Source organism: Acipenser ruthenus, chromosome 10 (genome assembly GCF_902713425.1).
Source record: "Acipenser ruthenus chromosome 10, fAciRut3.2 maternal haplotype, whole genome shotgun sequence".
NCBI classification, from domain to species: domain Eukaryota; kingdom Metazoa; phylum Chordata; class Actinopteri; order Acipenseriformes; family Acipenseridae; genus Acipenser; species Acipenser ruthenus.
Window position 1 is genome coordinate 14472061 of NC_081198.1, and position 14219 is coordinate 14486279.

Genomic DNA, 14219 nt, shown 5'->3' on the forward strand with positions numbered 1-14219 from the left:
GAAGCATGTGCTGAGAACAATACAATTATTTTAATGGTATACAACTATCAAAAAACTTTTTTTCCAAACATCTTTTTAACTTGAAACTAGAACTATAAAGTTATGTTTTTACACAAAATAAATAAATAAATAAATCAGCTTAGTAAAATGAATAATCAACTTAGTAAACTTATTTGACAAAGGTTACTTCAATATTACCAGAGGATTATAGAGAGAAGCTGCTTATTGGACCGAAGAGTTTCTTTTTTATTAGCAATGTTTAAATATAATCTGAAGTTTACAATATATATATTATGTTATACAATATCTATATGTACTGTAAGTAAGAAATATTAATCACTTGGTTAGATCCCTGTTTCAAATCATGTTATTGTTTATAGATATTGAAAAAAAGACAACTGAATGATTAATTTGCGATCATTTAATTGTCTCCCATCTGTACAGTCTAATTTACCAGCAACCAGACCCTGTTTGCATTCCCGAAGGATAGTTACTACTGCAGAAACAGGGACGTCCTGCTTATTTCAGTATTTATTTGCAGAAGTATAATGAATGAATAAATAAACAAACAAATAACTACATAAATAAACAAACACATAAATAAAGAACCAAGCAAACAATCAAATAAACAAACAGATACATACATAAATAAACAAATACATACATACATAAATGTGTATTTTTGTTTACGACTATAAGTCGCCCTGGATAAGGCCGTCTGCTAATAAATAAATAAATAAATAAATAAATAAATAAATAAATAATACTAATACTAATAATAAATAAATAAATAAATAAGTAAATAAATAAATAAATAAATACAAAATTGGAGTATTTTTGTCTCAGGATAGATTAAAACCTCTACGTATTCTTTTGAGACTCGTAATACAATAAACAATTTTCTTCATGAATATTTGGTCTCAACTTAAGTTTAGCTTGCTTTCAAAAGGTTTAAAATTACTTGCGGAAACCCAAACTCCCGAAGTTCATTCTGGTGCAGCAGTGCTTTCTGCTCAATGTTTTCACTGTGTCCTGATTGGCCGGCGGAGACCAAGCCTTAGCAACGTCTCTTTGTGTGGTGATTGGTGCTTGGCAACCATGTGATATCGCTTTAAGATGTTGCTTGGAGTAACTTGTGTTTGCAGCCATGGAGGAGAGCTGATTTGTGCTGAAGATTTGTCTCACACACAGAAGCGAAAGTCTCCGGAGGACGCGTACACATCTACTTATAGGAACTACTTTACAAACTGCGCTCTCTTCCACTTTGGGACATTTCTGAGTGTTTGACTGAAGAACTGGAACTTGTTTTGGAACGTGTAATGACGTTTCAGTGATTATTCTACCACGAGCAAATCTGCAGAACTCCTGCCAAGAAGTTGTGTCTTGGTGTGTGGCCACCGGGAATAGCTTATTTTTTCTTTATTTTATTTTTTTTGGTTGTGTTTTGTCACTTGCGAGTGTCGATTAATCTTGATCGCATTACACATTCCACTATTCTTTCGACTTTGTTTAAAATGGCAGATGATAATGAACTTATCGGGGCTTCAGAATTTATTAAAGGTAAGGCAGACTGTATCTCGGTCGTCTAGTACTAGCTACAGTGATGCATTTAAATAACTGTCCAGAGACGCCACACTTAGTTGTTACTAGGGGGGGGGGGGGGGGGGTCTGCGCGTCGTATCCATAATAATAAATGCATTGGTTGCTGCTGGGGGCTTCGGTCTTAAATACTGGGTCCACTTTTGATCCAAAAGAAAACATGGTACGCCACTAACAATTCGCGTAGTTATTTATGGACACCATAACACAGTGTGTTTGTTCCCGTATTGTAATTGTATAGGGTTAATAAAGAATGCTACTACAGATTAACATTTTCATATTTTAATAAATTGGTGATAGTTGCATGTATTTACTGCCTATAAACAAAGTAGCCTATACTAGATTCGCCATTTTTTTATGTTTATGTCCATTATTTTAAAATACAAAGTTCAAGGCAGTGATCGGATGATAATGATTCTGACACTACTTCATTCTGCACTTACGTTGGTATCTAGTGTGTTCAAATAAACATTTGCAACCCATGGGAATGTTATGCAAGTGTAATGGAAAGACAAATTGATCCTAAGAAGTGACAGTACAGGCCTGCCCTGTTTATAGGTGCGGTAAGCTACTGATGTCACTAAAAAAAGTACAAATCAAAGCCTTGGAATTTGGTTGGAATCCCATGTAAATTACAATGTGATTTACACAGCAAGCAACTTTCTGCAGAAGTTATATGATCTTTTTTTACTTTGAGAAATATGTCAAATGTATCTTTTCCCATGTTTGTAGACAGTCGAACTGTCACAGTTTGGGATATGTACATATGGAATGAATGTTATTGACTTACATAATATTGAAGATGAACCTGGAAAATACGTTTCTATAATATTGTGCATGTATTATAAGTATCTATAGTACTGGTTTTGTATTTTAACACGTTTTCTTATTTCCAGATCGATTGTATTTTGCAACCCTAAGAAACAAGCCAAAAAGCACAGTAAACACGCATTATCTCTGCACAGATGACGAATTTGTGTATGAAAAGTAAGTTGCCAATTTGTTCCCCCTCAAAACTTGTACCTGTCCTTATCCAGGCGACTTACAATTGTTACAAGATATCACATTATACATTATTTCACATTATACAGATATCACATTATTTTACATACAATTACCCATTTATACAGTTGGGTTTTTACTGGAGCAATCTAGGTAAAGTACCTTGCTCAAGGGTACAACAGCAGTGTCCCCCACTGGGGATTGAACTCACAACCCTCCGGTCAAGAGTCCAGAGCCCTAACCACTACTCCACACTGCTGCCCGCTGTTTAGTAATATATTTTGTCTTATAAAAGTACTTGTTTTAATGTTTGCAACCGTTAGGAGTGTTTCCTATTGCATTTACTCAAGTGTAGCATTTTTATTTTCTGTGTTAAGTTGCTTTGACTTGAGTTTTTGGAACTGCTCTTCTGTAATTGCCTGTCACAGACATCTGTTTCCTAGGCTAGATCCACCAAAAAAGGGTCTTTAGAAAGTAAGAGCCAGCGCCATCTAGTGCACAGCTAAATCGAGCCAGGGTTGCAGATGCTGGCAACTAGAACAGAACAGCTTCTAAGATGGAAATTGTAATTTGAAGCTACTTACTCCTTTAATAAACGGGACCTTAATAAAAACAAGACTTTCTAGTCTTGGTGAGCAATGGCCAAGTGAAACCAGTTAACCATTCAGCAGTGAAAAAGATAAAACCATCTCCATTCTTACTGAGTGTTGGTTTTTGTTTCAGCTTTTATGCAGACTTTGGACCCCTCAACTTGGCAATGTTATACAGATACTGCTGTAAACTCAACAAGAAACTCAAAGTAAGTTCATGAAAATACAACAAAATGAAATAAACCTGCCACAACATGCTGTTTGTTATAAAATTGTTGTTGAACACACTGCTGTCTGAACACATTGAAACCATCGTTATGGTTTTAGGAACAGTCTAATGTGAGCAATCTGTCCTGTTGTCTACAGTGTTATTCTGTGGAAAATGTGCATTACTGTCTATATTTAAGGATACATTGGGGTTGTATTATAATTACACCATGTAACAATTTTTTATTTTTTTTGTTCCTGGGTAGTAAGTGTTATTTCCTAATTGCTTATGCCTCAAAAGTATAGAAAATGGCTATTAGTCCCCACAAACTTTGCTTTTGTGACCAGGACAGTGATATTTTGAAATTGAGGCTCCTGGATGAGCTGTCAATGAAGGACATTATAACGAGAACATGATGGGATTTGGGGGCTGATTCGTGAAAGTGATTTACAGTATAATCGTAAATCTCGAAAAACTACTCGCTTCTAAATCTTTTGTAGTCATTTTTGTATTACTTTAGTATAAATACATGTTAATTTGGATTCATATGTTGTTTTTTTCTGACTTTATGTGAACGAAAAGACACAAATTCGCCCGTTTTCTCATTGGAAATAGGTAAATTTCAAAATATCACTGTCCTGGTCACAAAAGCAAAGTTTGTGGGGACTAATAGCCATTTTCTATACTTTTGAGGCATAAGCAATTAGGAAATAACACTTACTACACAGGAACAAAAATGCTGTTACATAGTGTTATTATTGGAGGTTTTCTTGATTTGTACATGTGACATGTCATATCACTATTTTTACAGTAGTAATGCAGATGATCCTAATTAGATCAGATTGCAGTGGGTTTTCAAAGTGTATCTGATCAGGGGTTTGCTGTAAGATTCGAATACTCACAATTCATCAGTGACCTTTTTTTTTAAATAAGCGCTGCAGGCCAGAAGCAGAACTGGTTAATCCACATGCTGATCGTATGAGACCCAGTTTACCCAGCTGAAGCTCAGCGTGGCGACGTCATCCAGTGTGATAACAATCAGTCCGTTCGTTTTGAGGATTGTTAAATTGGGGTGTGTTTTTTGCCAGCAGTTGTCATGCGATTGAATTGGGAAGCTGGATCATTTCTATTTTTTGTCTGGGGATTATGAAAGCTTCTTTTCTGGCTTCTGGGTGAGAGGACAGGATTAGGTTGCTGTCTAGTGTGACTCAGATTTTAAGGGTCACCTCAATATTCTCTGTGCATGCAGCTGTTTTGTGCACACAAGAGCATTTTAGTGCAGTTATCTGTGCAGATGCAGATATTTTATACTGTAAATCAATTTACAGAAATGCTCAGTTGTAGCAAACTTGCTGGTGCACCATTATTCAATAGTTTATTATTATTATTATTTAATAATTTCAAGAAAGACAGTGTCCCAGCATCATTTGAAATGTTATTTCTTTGTCTGTTGCCGTGTTCTTCAATGGTTTTGTCTGCCGTGTAATCATGTTAATACTACAGACCACAATACTACACATTGTTTACACTGCCCAAAGGTAGTTTTAACAATACAAGTTTTCTTCCCATCTTGAGTTGGATAAGCACACTTCAGCTGCTGCTTTGAGCAGTGTGGTGTTGTACCTGACAAGCTCAGCAAACACGTCAGGAGAGAGGGGGTGTATTTGTTGAGAAAAAAAACAAAAAAAAACTTTAAGGGGACACAGCAAACAAACTGGACTAGAAGAACATTGCATGCATCCTTGTTTTGGATAGCCGGGGGTTAATTTAGGTAACGTGGCCACATACTAGGTTTCTGATGTTCCGTTGATTCTTTTTAGATGTATAAGTTTACTGTACAACCTACTGTATGTATTTTGTCTTTTCTTGTATTTAAACAGACGATGTATAGTTCCTTGGCTTGTACTGTATTAAGAATGCTGAAGGTAAAGATGTAAAGTATTGTTTATTTTTGTTTTTTTCATTTGTGACCAACATGCAGAACATCCTATTGCCTTTGCTTTGTGTTTTTTTGTATTGGAGGTTGCTATGTGGAGTGCAGTCTTGTGAATGCCCCTGCTTTTGGTTGGCATGTCAGAAGCTGCTTAATAAAATAAGCAGCAGCCTCAATGACTGATGGCTTATTGGTTTTCACACCAAATTTGTTGCTTTAAGCTGCTTTATGACTGTTATGATTTACTAAAGCTTGCTTGCAGTGGGGGCTCATACAGCTCATACGCTTTACTCAAACAGAACTAAGCAAACACAGTAATTGTGCTTCTGTTTGTAGATCTCGCTTTTGCAATGTGCTTGTGTACTAAATGCACACATGCAGTAGTTATTGTTGCATGGCATTTTTACATATTGAGCTATGATTAAAGATGTCTGCTTTGGCCTTGACCCGCAAATGTTAGAGCTTCAGAAAAAAAAAAAAAAAAACACAAACTGAGTGAATGAGGAATGAATGTTTTTAATTGATATGAGAATGAATTGCAACTCGCTAAGGAAGCAAGCAGTTTCTACTAGCATCTATTGATATCAGGTGGGATGCACCAGTGCAATGGTGTTTGAGGTACAGATGTCCCACTTTTCTTGAGGACATCAGATTCTGTCGCAGTGAGCTGATTGCACAGGAGTCCTGGCCTCTATGGCTTATGAAGACTGGTCAGAATGTATCGCCCTGAATGTCATTTCAAAAAGGATTGGTTATTGAAAGCTGTGTCCTGGGAACCACTCGTCTGAATTTCATGAAACATTTTTGTTCCATGCCAGGAGAGTATCTCCTCCCAGTCTTAATGTGAACATCTATTGTGAATTTAGTTGTATTGTTTGTCTATGTGTCTCTCTCTGACACTCTCGGAGATGTCTGTTATGTTATTAGGAAAACAACTGGATTACAAAGGTTCTTTAATATGCAGCAGCTCATGTTTGAAATGTTTCGGGTGAATTGACTTGACATACTGTAATGTGTATTTGGAAACCAAATTTGTTTTCTATTTTCAAATATCTATTTTGCACTCTGTTCCACGGCTACTGCTTGGCTGCCAGGCTTTGAGCTTTGTGCACACTGAGCATCTTGGTGGGAACATTTCTGATGCCCCTTGATTGATTAGCCGTGTATATTTTATATCATCTGTGGATTGGATTAGTTGCACATTCTGCAGTTGGCACGGAATCAATATTTGTTTTATTAGAACTACACACAGTATTACAATTTGTTGGACTACAAAAAGATCACATTTGGAAGTAGCATTAAACTGAGAATTGTTTTAAATTACTAAATTTGTCGTCTGTAGCATCTTTGTCCAGATACTGTAAATGAAGTAATATAGATGGGGCAGCAGTGTGGAGTAGTGGTTAGGGCTCTGGACTCTTGACGGAGGGTCATGGGTTCAATCCCAGGTGGGGACACTGCTGCTGTACCCTTGAGCAAGGTACTTTACCTAGATTGCTCCAGTAAAAACCCAACTGTATAAATGGGTAATTGTATGTAAAAATAATGTGATATCTTGTAACAATTGTAAGTCGCCCTGGATAAGGGTGTCTGCTAAAATAAATAATAACAATAATAATATATTTGTTATTTTTCAACTGAACAGAGATCTCTTTATTCAAAGCTACATTTGAGCAACTAGGAATGTTAAATAAGGTGCTCTGTGTACACATGTGTAAAATAGTTTTGAAACTGGCATTTTTAACATGAGAGGTTTGCTCACCCCTTACAATTGTATAGATTCCTCCTAAATGACCACAATGACACTCTTTTAAGGTTTTAACAAACACTATTTCAGTTGTAGCATTAACTGCTCTATTGCACGCAGGCCTGAAGTTAATCATTAGCAATTAAATATCAAACTATTTGTCTGGATTTTGCAAATGTGTAGGACATAAAACCTATTATGCTACATCCTGCTGCATCTTCTGTGACCCAGCCTTTGACATGCTTAACAGTGTGTTTTTAAAGAACGTCAGTCTTGTTGTAAACTACAGAATTGCTCTTGCCTGTCTGTGCTAGAGGGGAGGGAGACTGAATTAAAGAAATACATTAAATAGAACTTCTTTGACAAGCCGTACTGTAGCATGCATACAGGAAGAGAGAGGAACAAAGCATCTTGGTGCTAGTGATGCATATCCTTCGCTTTGGATTGGCAACTATTGTTAAAACATGCATGCCGGAAACTCGATTGTTCATACAGTATACAAAAGAGGGTTAAGTGGGAAAATTAAATAATATTTGACTGGCTTTGACCTTGTCCTAATGAACCGTGAAAGGAGAAGTTATTTTTCCTATTCCAGGTTTTCCATTATTTAGTAATGTGAATCTGTCTTTAGGGATGGAACTAGATAAATCTGAAAAGGTTTTTTCAGATAGTAGCTATTGTACAACAACATGTATTTAGGAAAGACTACACTATGCATTTAAACTGTATTGGTTGCTTTTAAACTGCTATATACGGTTAGAATCTGCATAGTATTTTAATACCTTACTCAAGAATCAAATTCGAGACCGGTTCTAAATTGGATTTCATCAGTTAGTGTGGTTTGCCAGAAGTGTCGACAGTGTAATACCGAACAACATTTTTTGTGCGTCCTTCAATATCCCACAATGCTCTTTGATATGTTTGGCCCATGGGCATTGGAAATACTCCAGACAGGCACCTGAAGGATTTGAGAACGACGATCAGTGCAGCTTCACTGTATACAATTTTGTGGCTTATGGTCGATCGAGGAGCGATGTTGTAAGATGCTGAAATCAAGACACTTACTGATATCTGGAGTGATAAAATTGTTCATGGAGAACTTCAAAATGAAATCCACACATTTGTGATAAAATGCCTACTTGTATGCAAGAATCAAGCTTTGAAATAACACCTCACCGCTGCATGAGCTCCATTGCGCTGCTAGGAACTGTAACCAAACTATTTGAATAGTGTTTGCACTGTATGCATTGAGCCAGACCTAAACATGAAATGGTACTTCAAAGTTGGATTAATTGGAACATTTTCAGGTACAGTTCTCGAGGTTATGTAGTGTGGACATAGCTGAAGAGTCTGTTTAAAGGAGATGATAGTGAAAATGATCAGTGCATAAGGGTGCACGTTTTGCTTGAGAACCCGAATAGAAAGCCGACAAAAAAAAAAAAAACAAGATTGAACAGTACGCTTTAAAACCGAGATCATGCATGTTCCACTTTTGCAAAAGCCATTGTTAAGATTTAGTATTAAGTATTGCCACTGTTTATCTTGTAGATTGTAAATTAATCTGTTTGTAGCTTTAAACTGACTTAGCAGTTTCCCCCAAACCATTGGAACAATGAAACTCTGTGTTTGTGTTTTCTTTTTTTTTGTCTGCTCCATATAAAGCGCTTTCCACCTGCCTCCGATTTCTTGTTTGCACACATGGCTTCATACCTACCATGTTTTATCTTTTTTATTCCACCTCACCATTCTCCGTAACCAAGATATGCAGTTTATCTGCCTTCAGCTTCTTCAACTCTTCAATCACTTCATGGTAACCCCCAACCATTTATAGCCAACCTGCACAGGTGTATGAACTTTTCAGTTGAACTTTTCACTTGAACTTTTCACTACTGTCAATTCGTCAACTGTAACATGGGTCATTTTTGTATGTATTTCTAAAGAGCTAATAAGTGTGATTGGAATGCAACCTGTTCCACTGACAGGCAAGAGCACTTTTCAAATGAATTGCTTGAATTGTAATAAGAGGTTGCGGGAGAGCAAAACTATACATTTTTGTCCATTTTGTGAAATGCTCTTGAAAGACTGCTATTACAGCTCTCCAGAGACGATTGATTTCAGTCTTTGTGCTGAATAGTGGAAGCTAACTAGACACACTCTGATACCCTAAAAAGCCATTTCAGCCTGACCAAAACTATTGAATTTTTATGAATTTCACACCGCTCGGTCACCTGGGAGGTATAAATACATATAGCCGCTTGCAATACAATGTTCCAAAATAATTTCAAACTCTAAACAGTTAAAGCTTTTCATGTTTGTTCTGTATTTTATTAATTTTTTAACCTATGGCATCAATTTTGGTGATGGTGACAAATGGTAAAATGATGTACTTTGCAGATAACATGGTTTTGGTGAAATAAATCAACAGATGCATCAAATGCAATGCTGTAGTATTACAAGTTGCTGTTGCTGTAGCTAATCATTTCCTGTACTGCAGGTCAAATGTTCTAACTGTGATGCAGTCACGTGACCTTCAGCAAAGGAAATGATTAACTACAAGCAAACAGTAAAGCATTTGTATCTGTTTTACTTAAAACAAAAACTAAAATATCCTCATGAAGGGGGAACCAATGATAAGATTGAGCACACAAATAAGATGTAGGAGAATAGGGTTTTATTCCGTGCAATTTACAGGGCCGAAAGTCTTTAATTGAATGGATTCTTAACATGCCTCTGGGATATGACAAAGATTAATTTTTAAATGCTTTACATTAGCTTGCTGTCAAACATTTAATACAGACTTGTTTGGTCTTTGATTTATTTGATTTTTCTGTCAGATAGGTGTGCTGTACACTCGAATGATTAATCATCTTTAATCTTTTAATTTCCTGTGTTGTGGTATATTACTATTTTGTAACTGTGCTAGTACAGATAATGGGCATGTAACCTCTCCTAGATAACCAACCCAACAACTGTTTCTTCTTATGTAAAGTACTACAGTAATTATTTAGTTCATTGCTGCAAACCTCTATTTTTTGAATGACAGTAGAGGATGTAGTTTGTAAAACTCCTAGCACTGGCTCATCCAGCTGTTCAGGGGCTTCCCATTTAAGAGATGTGTTTTATATCTTCTCATGCTGGCCCATTTTGTCTTAATGACTGCATTGTTCTCTAATACAAATGCTAAAAAAAGAAACAACCAAACACACAATTGGGTCCCTCCGTGCTTTTTAAAAAAAATACTTTTGTATTGCTTTGAACATTTCTGTATGATTTGCAGTGTATTATCTGCATTTTAACAGTCTAACTTTTTTTTTTTTTTTTTTAAGTCTTTTACGTTGTCAAGAAAGAGGATTGTCCATTACACCAGCTTCGACCAACGCAAAAGAGTGAACGCTGCAGTTTTAATTGGTGCCTATGCTGTAAGTACGTCTCATTGCCTTTTCAATTGTATCGCCTTGATTGCACTGTGCAGATCTTGTGTTGCTTCTTAAATTTGCCTTTGAATAGAAATGATCATTGGATTAATGTTGCATGACAACCACTTCTGAAGAGCAGCATCTTACCAATTACAAGTACTCTGGTTTTCAGGTTAGAAGATGCTACAGTACATTAGTACAGTGTGCAGATAAACAAAAGCTAATCTTTTATAATTTATACTACTGAAGCATCTCAAATCCCTGTGTGCCAGGTCCTACATGCAGTATCAGTGGATTTTGCGAACTGTAACATAACTGTATAGTCCTGAACAGCATTTCTTAATTTGTGCTACATATAATTTAACCGCTTACATAAGAATGTAATATGTAATATGTCTACCCCGCTCTTCTGTTCTCGTTTTCTGTGTCACTTGGTAGTGCATGAATGAGTTGATGTCAAGAGAATGTGTAATAGTTCTAAAGAGAATGTGTAATAGTTCTAAAGAGAATGTGTAATAGTTCTAAAGAGAATGTGTAATAGTTCTTGATGGGGGGGGGGGGATGACTTCCATTACAATGACGTTGGCACATTCATTTGCACATTAACCATTTAACAAGGCCTTCTAGGTTTCTATTAGGATTTGTTTTGGATTGTTCCAAGAAATTCTCAAGGTCGGACTGTTAGTGCGTTCTTATCTGGTGATTCCACCCATGTAAGAAGATGGGTGTATTTACTTAAGTGTCTGTTTATCTGCGCTGGCTATGCAATAACAGTTCTGCATCCACCCGTTTAACAGTGTTGCAAAATTCAATCGCAGTACTGTACATGAATCAACTTGAGTTAATTGATTAAGGCATAAGTATATGTTGTTTATTTCAGGCCTTGTTAAGAAATGGCTTACTGTAGGTGTTCCTGAATTGTCATTTTCTGTGAAAGGATAGGTTTCTATTTTAAGCCCTCTCTGTGTAAACACATTATTTTCATAAGGTGTTACTTAAGTGGAGAAAGTGACAAGCAGTTGTTCATCATGATCACACCATGCATTGATGTGATAAACTTACTTTCTAATCACCCTGTATATATGTACACTGTACCATGTGTAAAATGCTTTTGAAAGCCACATTTAGCTTTGCAGCAACATGATATTGCCATCAGCAAATGGAGAGGCAGGATTTGTTGGCTACTAGGCAAAGGCATTAAGTGAAAGCATGTAAGTGTAATCTCTGATCTAGTGCAGGTTCCGCAGTCTGGCACGGCAGCAAGTACTGTATTAAACCCCCTTTCATTTGTGCATACCGTTTTATTTTTCCCATTTAAAAATAAATACATGCAATAAACAGATTTGTACTTTATGCACCTGCACTGTACTTGTTTCTCAGTTTTAAAAATGAGAAACTTAATTTAAAATTCCATCTGCATAATACAAATAATAATAGACTGGCGTTTGACCTAGAAAAGGTACAAAGATTACTATTCTACGTCCTCTGAATACAAATTGTAGTGCTCTCTATGGTATTTTGTATTCATAGCCTTGCTACAGTAGGTCAGTTTGGCATTAGCTGGGGGGGGTTTAACTCCTGTAAAACTGCCTTGTCTATAGACCACCATCAAATGAGTAATGCTGCATGCTAAGAGGTTCAGAACATTTTACATTGTTTATTTTAAACTGAGTAATGCAGCACAATATCCACAGAATGATTTGCTGGATATACAGGAAATATAATTTCACTTTGCCAAAGTTCTGTTAAACTGAATGTATGCAAGTAAAAGAGAAAAATATAAATTAATAAGCACATGTATTGTATTCTTTCCTATTAAAGATCAAATAAAATGATATTAGATACAGTATTTCTGGTATACGTTATAAAGTGCAGAATTGTGTGTGTATAGAGATACATATATAGGTATTTATAGGGTAATATAGATAATAAAATGCAGTAATGTACAGTATAAAACCAAAAATAAGGCAAAATGCAAGTTCAGACTTGGCTAAAACCCATCACTTCCCTGGTGTTGATATAGGAATCCCCCTTGCTCTAACCTTGCTGATTGTAGGAATCTGATTTATTGATTGCGTGTCCAATTTTCTGTATACACTCAGGGATGTCTCTGGCCTCACATTTCATTACAGATGCAGGAGTCAATAGACTACAGTATTTGTTTTGGCTTTCAATACAAATGCCCTGGTTTTAGAAAGGGATTATTCAGGTTTTATTGAACAGCTGGCAGCAGATTCCGCATTTCATTCATTCATGTGCAGGGTGGGCAATCTGTACAGCTCCATTGAAATCCGTGAACAGAATTGAATCCAGCACTGTTCAGCAGGATCCAGTATTGCTGGCATAAATAATTTATAACCGGGACAGAAATAACAAAGCTCTCTTTCTGAGTAAGAACTTTCTTTCTGCACGGTTTGATGCGTTTTGCATTGACTTTAAGGAAAGTGATGAAACAGGAGTGCAGCAGTTAACTGGTTTTTTTTTTGACAGTACATCTACTGTATGTTTAGGTTTGATATGCACTTGAACATTCATCTTTAAAAATAAATAAATAATAATAATAATAATTGTAAAAATGATCATGGGTAGGATGTGTAACCTGTGTACAGTTTGCATGGTGACTGACTCGTGTTCTGGCTTGTGATCCGTTGGGCAGAAGAAGGCTATATCTTGAACCACTTGTCAGTTTTTTTTTGCAGTGTCTGCAATGTGGCACGTCTGTAAATACTGTAGTAAACTCCCCTTTTTATTTGTAAATGTTGTTTATTTTTCTCATGAATTCACTAACTTAAAATATACATGGCCATTTACAAGCCTATACGTATGCTTTGGACAAAGGTCATTGTGACCTATTAATATCTGTTATTAACTTGCATATTTTATGATAGGATAATATTTTATATCAACACCATGCCTTTTATATTGTGATGAATGAGGGCAAAAGGAAATGTTACAGTGCCTTGCGAAAGTATTCGGCCCCCTTGAACTTTGCGACCTTTTGCCACATTTCAGGCTTCAAACATAAAGATATGAAACTGTAATTTTTTGTGAAGAATCAACAAGAAGTGGGACACAATCATGAAGTGGAACGAAATTTATTGGATATTTCAAACTTTTTTAACAAATAAAAAACTGAAAAATTGGGCGTGCAAAATTATTCAGCCCCTTTACTTTCAGTGCAGCAAACTCTCTCCAGAAGTTCAGTGAGGATCTCTGAATGATCCAATGTTGACCTAAATGACTAATGATGATAAATAGAATCCACCTGTGTGTAATCAAGTCTCCGTATAAATGCACCTGCACTGTGATAGTCTCAGAGGTCCGTTTAAAGCGCAGAGAGCATCATGAAGAACAAGGAACACACCAGGCAGGTCCGAGATACTGTTGTGGAGAAGTTTAAAGCCGGATTTGGATACAAAAAGATTTCCCAAGCTTTAAACATCCCAAGGAGCACTGTGCAAGCGATAATATTGAAATGGAAGGAGTATCAGACCACTGCAAATCTACCAAGACCTGGCCGTCCCTCTAAACTTTCAGCTCATGCAAGGAGAAGACTGATCAGAGATGCAGCCAAGAGGCCCATGATCACTCTGGATGAACTGCAGAGATCTACAGCTGAGGTGGGAGACTCTGTCCATAGGACAACAATCAGTCGTATACTGCACAAATCTGGCCTTTATGGAAGAGTGGCAAGAAGAAAGCCATTTCTTAAAGATATCCATAA

General features: G+C 36.4%; 1 protein-coding gene across 2 annotated transcripts in view; it reads left to right on the forward strand.

The window, feature by feature from the left end:
* Window positions 1–1011: 1011 nt before the first annotated feature.
* LOC117401120 (dual specificity protein phosphatase CDC14AB) overlaps window positions 1012–14219 on the forward strand; it is a 54496-nt gene continuing 41288 nt past the window's right edge. The window contains exons 1-4 of one of the 2 annotated variants that reach the window (XM_034001633.3): window positions 1012–1560; window positions 2496–2586; window positions 3325–3400; window positions 10406–10498. In XM_034001633.3, the coding sequence (XP_033857524.1) occupies window positions 1515–1560; window positions 2496–2586; window positions 3325–3400; window positions 10406–10498 (306 nt within the window). In that variant the 5' untranslated portion in view covers window positions 1012–1514. The remainder of the gene's footprint in view (window positions 1561–2495; window positions 2587–3324; window positions 3401–10405; window positions 10499–14219) is intronic. The other variant, XM_034001618.3, reaches the window with a different exon arrangement.